General features: G+C 59.7%; 4 protein-coding genes across 4 annotated transcripts; 2 read left to right on the top strand and 2 right to left on the bottom strand.

Annotated features, from left to right (window-relative positions):
- Positions 1-771: 771 nt before the first annotated feature.
- DQ04_01141160 (hypothetical protein) lies at positions 772-1146 on the top strand (the record flags this gene model as incomplete). Its single annotated transcript, XM_009310280.1, has 1 exon — positions 772-1146. The coding sequence occupies one exon, from the start codon at positions 772-774 to the stop codon at positions 1144-1146; it is 375 nt and encodes a 124-aa protein (XP_009308555.1).
- Positions 1147-1972: 826 nt separating this feature from the next.
- On the top strand, positions 1973-2749 carry DQ04_01141150 (hypothetical protein; the record flags this gene model as incomplete). The annotated part of the gene is made up of 1 exon (XM_009310279.1): positions 1973-2749. One exon carries the CDS (start codon positions 1973-1975, stop codon positions 2747-2749), a length of 777 nt encoding a protein of 258 aa, XP_009308554.1.
- Positions 2750-3425: 676 nt separating this feature from the next.
- DQ04_01141140 (hypothetical protein) lies at positions 3426-3755 on the bottom strand (the record flags this gene model as incomplete). The annotated part of the gene is made up of 1 exon (XM_009310278.1): positions 3426-3755. The coding sequence occupies one exon, from the start codon at positions 3753-3755 to the stop codon at positions 3426-3428; it is 330 nt and encodes a 109-aa protein (XP_009308553.1).
- Positions 3756-4242: 487 nt separating this feature from the next.
- DQ04_01141130 (GP63 group I member a protein) lies at positions 4243-6534 on the bottom strand (the record flags this gene model as incomplete). The annotated part of the gene is made up of 1 exon (XM_009310277.1): positions 4243-6534. One exon carries the CDS (start codon positions 6532-6534, stop codon positions 4243-4245), a length of 2292 nt encoding a protein of 763 aa, XP_009308552.1.
- Positions 6535-6796: the final 262 nt, after the last annotated feature.

Below are 6796 nucleotides of genomic sequence, written 5' to 3'. Positions count from 1 at the left end.
CTCGTCACCGTGCGGCGGGTTGAGCTCCAGCGTCTCCATGCCGTATAGCTCGACGTTTTCGCGGATCTTTTCCTCGCAACCGTCAATCTTCTGCTCAAATTTCGCCAACTCCTGAAGTGCGTCAGCCATTTTTGCCGCCTCAACCTGCCGGAAGCGTTCCTCATCGTCAAGCTGCTTCTGCGCCTCGACAAGCGCCTTATGTGCCACCGGTACTGCCGCCTTGGCCGCCTCTGCGGCGGACTGTGCCTTTGCTAACTTTGCCTCTACACCGTTGTTCTGCTTTGTCCAGTCCTCGGAGGCCGCAATAGCAGCAGCAAGTGCACCCGCCGCCCCTCGCGCCGCCTCCTCATTGATGCGCTGCAACTCCTCCTCGTGCTCAGCAATATCGCGCTGTTTGCGTTGCTGTGTTGCACGGAGACGCTGGGATAGACGGCGACACTCACGAATGGCATTCTCCTCTGCCTCCACGCGCTCCTGTTGCGCCTTGAGCTCCACGCAGAGTGCCTTGTAACCGGCTCCACCAACGTTGTCAATCTCCTGCTCTAGTCGCTCCACCTCACTGTGGTGCTGGATGCGCGCCTTCTGCGCCACCTGAAGGTTCTTCTCTGCATCCTCCACGTCCTCTTTGAGTGCCTCACGTTTGCTCTGGCTCACTGCCGCATGCTCCTCCAACTCCTGCTGAAGAATGCCACGGCGCTGTGCGTCTGCCTCTAGTGTTGCCGATACGGTGCGCAGCTCTACGCGAAGCTTAGAGACCTGCTCGGGCGCAAGATGGCGCTGCTTCTGCCGCAGCTGGTGCAACTGCTCCTGCGCCACCCGCTCCTCCTCTACCGCCTCCACCAACTCCGCCTGCAACCGCTGCAGCGCCACCTTCGCTGCCTCCTTGTCCTGCGGCGAGCGTGCCGCCTTGAGCTTGGCACCGCGCGGGGCGCCGCCACCGCCGGTGATGGAGCCGCCGGGCTCCGCAAGTTCACCACGCAGCGTTACGACGCGGTGACGCTGCGGACCACCGAACGCCACCTCACGCGCCTCGCCAAGGTCCCGCACCACCAGTGTGTCGCGCACCGCCTGGTAAAAGGCGATGCGGAAGCGCACGTTCGTCGGCGAAATGAGATCGAAGAGGCGTCTCGCCTTCGGGCTCGGTGACGTGAAGTTAGCGTCAACGCGGCCGCCCAACTCGCGCTCGATCTCCTTCAGCACCATCATGGTGGCGCGGCCAATGTTGTTCTTGCGCAGCAGCTCCAGAGCCACCGTCGCCGTCTCGCGGTCCTCTACAACGTGAAACCCCCAAGCGTTGCTCGCCACGCCGGCTGCAATGTCATACTCATCGGCGATACGACCAAGTTGACGCAGCGTACCATAGTACCCCTTGAGCGACCGCTGAGCGAGGAGAAATTCCATCGCACGATCATCCGCCTCACCCTCGCGGTAGGTATTCTTGATCTCCTGTATGGCACCGTTGATGCTGTGCTTCCGCTCCGCCGCACCCGCCAGTGTGTCCTGAAGTCTCTGCAGATCATTCTTGTATCGGTCCTTGTCAGCGTCATGCAGCAACTCCTTGAGGTCGGCCGCACGCTGTTGATTGCGCTGTGTCGCAGCATCGATCTTCTGTAGCTGATCCTGCATCTTTACAGACGCCATGTCAAGTGACTCTAGTCGGCTACGTGCCGTGTCAAGCTGCTCAGTCGCCTCTACAACAGTCTTTTCGTACGGGGCAAAGGCAGCTTTCTTCTTCTCAAGCTCTTGGCGAAGAGGCTTGAAGACATCCACAAGCCCCTCGGAAGTGCTGTCGTACTCCTTTTGCAGCTTCTCCACCCGTTGTGTGGCCTCCTCAAAGTTTTGCTGGTGAATAATAGTCTCCCGATCAGCGTCTTGCTGCTGCAGCTCCGCCTTCTGCATCTCCTCCTTGGCTTTCTTGATCTGATCCTGGGCCTTCTTCCTCGCCTTCGCCTGCTCATCAGCGCCGGACTTAATGCGCTCCACCTCGGCATCTGCTACCTCCTTCTTTGCCCGCACCGCATCCCGCTCCTTAGTTCCCTCGGCAAGCTCCTTCTTACGCTTTAGAAGCTCCTCGTCTGCCTTTGCCTTTTCCTTCGCCCGGCCTTCTACGTCCTTCTTCATGTTTCCGATGCGCTCATCGATTTCAATTAAGAGCCGCCGCGGCTCAGCAAGTTTCTCTTCGAGCGACTGCATGCGCAGCTGGCACATCACAATGAGCGTCTTCTGTAGGTGGTTGTCCCTCGTGACGAACGCAATGGCCGAGTTCTTGGCGTCGTCGACCGCCTCCCGCTCGGCACGCAGCTTGCGCTCGCGGTCAAGCGCCTCGAGACGGCTGACCTGCGCCGTCTCCGAGCACTTAGTCGCCTCTGAGATGCGCTCGGCGAAGGTGTTGGTGCCGATCAAGTCATCCAGGTACTCGAGCAGGCCCTCCTCGCCATCCCGCTCCGCCTTTGGTTTCATGAGGGCGATCTGCTCCACCTCCCCCTGCAGGATAAGGAACCGGTTGTGCTCGAGGTCGACGCCCTCCGCCACAAGCGTCTCTACCACCTCGCGCTGTGTCGATTTGGCGCCGCCGATGAAGTACTGCGACGAGCCACTCTTGTGCACCTCGCGCCTGATGGACAGCACGCTCCCTGGCACCTCCTGCCGCTGGTCGGGGTTACGCTGCTCGTCGCCCGACTCACGCAGCCGCACAAAGTTGACCGTCACGGACGCGTACGTCAAGTCGGGGTGGGCCGCAGAGCTGTGAATCAACTCTGACAGCTTCTCCAGCCGTATCTTCTTCGCATTCTTGCCGAACACAAAGAGCATAGCGTCAATAACGTTCGACTTACCGGAACCATTCGGACCAATGACGGCGGTAAACGTCTTGTGAAAGGGGCCAATGCGGTGCCTCCCGGCGTACGACTTGAAGTTCTCCACGTCAATGTCGCGTATCACCAATCGTGTGGCGCCGGCCGTCGTGGGGAGCGGATCCGCGTTCTCCACAACACCAGTCATGGCGAACCCAACACAATCGACTTCACTTCACACCAACAACACCAGCACAAAAGAAAGAGAGAGACAAAAGGGGAAAAGAAGGAAGTCAGAGCACGTCGGCTGCAGTGCGTAGCCAAAGGGAGCGGCGAAGATGCCACGGAGCAACAGCGAGGCACAACTCACGATGGGGTGCGAGCGCGTAGGTGCGCAACGGGAAGAGAGGAGGTGGGGGGGGAGAGGAGGGGAGGGGAGAGGAGCGGCAGGGCGCCGCGGCATCAGTGTGTCCTTCGCAAAGGCATCGTCGCAGTGTCACATTNGGGGGGGGAGAGGAGGGGAGGGGAGAGGAGCGGCAGGGCGCCGCGGCATCAGTGTGTCCTTCGCAAAGGCATCGTCGCAGTGTCACATTCAGAGGCAGTCAGATACCACAGGAATTGCACGTCTGGTCATCACGCACGGAGCAGCAGCAGCAGCAGCAGCAGGAGGAAGCCGGAGGAGCGGCAGGGCGCCGCATCTTGGACAGCACAGGTGCAGGCGCGGTGAGAGCGGTAAGCACAGCGTCTGTGTTTTCGCTGTCCGTTCGCATCGCAGCGGTCACGGGGGAGGGAGGGGTGGCACCGCCGGCCACCGCGCAGTCTACCTACCATCAGGGCGGCAAACAACACCGGCACAAGAGAAAGAGAGAGAGAGAGAGAGAGGGCAACGGGAGAGTCAGGCAACGCCGTGCAGCACCACAGAGAGGCAGGCACCGCAACCTCCACACTGCGCCAGCCACGCATTGACCCCCAAAGAACAACACCCAGTAAAAAAAAAGACTTGCGCACACCCCCAGCGGCTGCCCCTCACGGCACCGCGGGAAGCAGAAGCACGTGCGGCAAGACGAAGGAAAGAAAAAGAAAAGAGGCCCACAACTGTCCATTTCCCCCGGTGTTCCAAAGCGTCCATGCCCACAGAGGGGGGGGGGGCGCCAAAGAGAGAAGCAATGTGCCAGCAGCCGCCAGCAGGACTCCAATTGTTCCCAGCCCGCACCGACAGATGTCCAGCGGCCACGGCGACGGCGGAAGGCCTCCAGCGCACCCCCACAAGAAAGCGGACGTGCACGGACGACACCAGCACACAGCACGGGCACAGGCAGAAACAACGAGCACAAAAAAGCAGAAAAACATATAAGAAGCGATTTTCTTGTCCCAAAGGGACTGTTTAGAAAGCAGCACAGAAAGAAAGAAAGAAAAAGGGGTGGGAGCAGATGGTCTGCCCGCCAGCGGCTCAGGGCGCCACCACCACCGAAGCGGCAACGAAAACGAACAGGAGCGACGCAAATACAGCAGCAGCAACGCTGCCGTCGGCGTTCGGGCCAAGCAGGATGTTATTGCCGCGGGCTGCGACGAGCTTCTTGCGCTCACTACTGGAGCCCGGACCCTCCACAGCACCACTGACACTGGCATCACTCGCTGTGCCAGTGGTGGCGTGCGTCACAGCACCGTCCAGGCCACCAGCCCTCCTCGCAGCAGGTCCCATTTTCCCCGTCGCCACAGCGACACCATGTGCTCCCCCTGCCACGCCGCCATTGCCGGCAGCTGGCGTAGAAATGCCCTTCACGCCACGTATGCCGTCACGTCCCACTTCAACAGGGCCCGTGGCGGTGACCGAGTCCTCGTAGTACCTTTCGACGGCCATATTGATCAAGGTCGCGGACATGTCCATTGCGGACAGCGACGGTGGCGCGTTGAGATCGCTGTGTCCCCCCTCCAGCGGAAGCATGGTGGTGCACACGTCGTCGTACCGCGGGCAGGCGATGCTGCCACCCGCAGCAAAGTCGCCCCGCACCTTCAGGAACTTCCCCTGCGGGCACAAGTAGTACGTGGGGGCACCAGCGTAGCGGACGTACACGGAGCCGTACTCGCATGCCATCTCCACGCACACGTCCCCAACTTCCTGGGCGCCAACCTTCAGGTCATTCCCCCTCACGCACCGCGACGATGGGCCAACAATGCTCCCCAGCATCGTGCTCGCGTTGCCGCTCATACACCCAGTGCCTGCACCGGCCGCAATGACAGGGCAGTACTCCGTCAGATCAGCTTTATGACCGCCCCCCGTGACATAACCGTTGAAGTGCTGAAACCGCAGGGGAATATTCCCATTGTTCCCCTCAATGGCACACACACCCAACGCCTGAAAGTCGCTCGTGCACTTCGGCGTCGCGGAGGCCTCGGTGCAGAACATGCCAGGGTAATCAGTGTGCCCATTATCGACGCACTTCTTCTCCAACAGCTCGCACCCCGCCTTGTTGCCCCACCGCATCGGCTCCGCCTTGCTCCAATTGGCGCGATAGTAGCCGAGCTCCACGAACACAGACATCGTCATCGCCGTGTAGTAGCCGGCACCGACATGGCCGGCCATCAGCTCGTCCTTCGCGTTGCGACGCTTCCAGTGCGAGTTGTAGCCCAGCCTCGCAGGCATATCCCAGTCATACGCCTCAGCGCGGCCGGCCGCATCCACTCTGATGTCCTCGTGAGAGTACGACGCCTTGGCCATATCATTCTTCGAAGATTCTCTGTACGACCCATGTGGCATCTTCGAACGCATCAAGAGTGATTCTTCCGCAGGAGTCGGCGTCCACGTCATCTCGTCCTCCAGCTCCATGCCAAAGATACTTCCGCAGCCGTAGTGCCGCGCCGCCATGGCACGCGTGTTGTTGGACGTCACGAAATGCATCGATTTATTGCGCACAGTTCTCTTCTCCACCTTCAGTTTCTCACCCTTGAGGTTCTGCAGGTTGAACCCAAGCGTGTGCGCCATCTCGTGCGCAGCAACCCGAATGGCCTGAGGTGTCGCACCGTCCTCCGGGATGTGCCGCGGGTTGAAGTTGACCACGCCAACCACCGGACGCCCATCGGTGTCGACCGCGCAAACAGCCGACCACGCAAAGGCAGAGGTCAACGTCGGTGCAGCAGAGGCGTACAGCACAATGTCAGCCTCGGGCACACCAGCGTCACTTCTGTGTTCACCCGGCACTTTAAACTGGCCGCAGACCGTCACATTGCTGAACGCCGGAACAACCAAGGATCCACTTCTGCGCCTCACAAACAGGCGCTCGGTGTGCAGCTTGACAGCAGCGGGGAGAATACTCTTAACCAGGACATTCTTCTTCTTCTCCGTGAGAACATCCTTCTCCGTGCAGTCCCACGTCCTTCCACCGAAGGTCGTGATCGTTGTCCCCGCCTTAGTGCAGTGCCGGCCATCCTCATCCAGATCCTTCGTCGTCACGTTGATGCGGATAGCGCTCCACTCATTGTTGTTGGGTAAATCCGTGACGGTCAACGCACGTGCATCCGGCACACTGGAGGCATGTTCGGAAGCACCAAGCTCCTCGGTCTTGTACTGGTTGTCCAACGACTCCACACTGGCGGCTTCAGTACTGTCCGCCACGAAAGCAGCCGACCGCACNCTGAACAGAGCCGGGACATAGTCGAATATGCAGTGGTGGCGCTCCGTCATGGCGAGGGAGCCGCCGGCGCAGCAGAGGAGCAGCGCCGTGAGGCACAACAGACGGCGCATTCTTTCAGTAAATACTTGCGTTTCAGAATAATTTAATGATTTAGTGAATAAACAAAGACGACGAATGGGAAGAGGCGAAGAGTATGCTTGCTGCTCTCTAAGTGTGTTTCCTTGGGGGAGCCCACCGTCATGTAGATTGTTGGTGGTGTGGTTCACCACGTTCAATTTACTAACATTTGGAAGGAGTGCTCATTCTTTTTTTTTTTTGTTTTGTTTTTGGGGTTGTTGTTTGTCATTGTTGGGTCCTCCTTCCTTTTCCGTT

This window comes from Trypanosoma grayi (assembly GCF_000691245.1).
Source record: "Trypanosoma grayi strain ANR4 Tgr_114_V1, whole genome shotgun sequence".
In the NCBI taxonomy this organism is placed as follows: domain Eukaryota; phylum Euglenozoa; class Kinetoplastea; order Trypanosomatida; family Trypanosomatidae; genus Trypanosoma; species Trypanosoma grayi.
The sequence above is the reverse complement of the archived record's forward strand: the minus strand, read 5'-3'. Positions and strand labels throughout refer to the sequence as shown.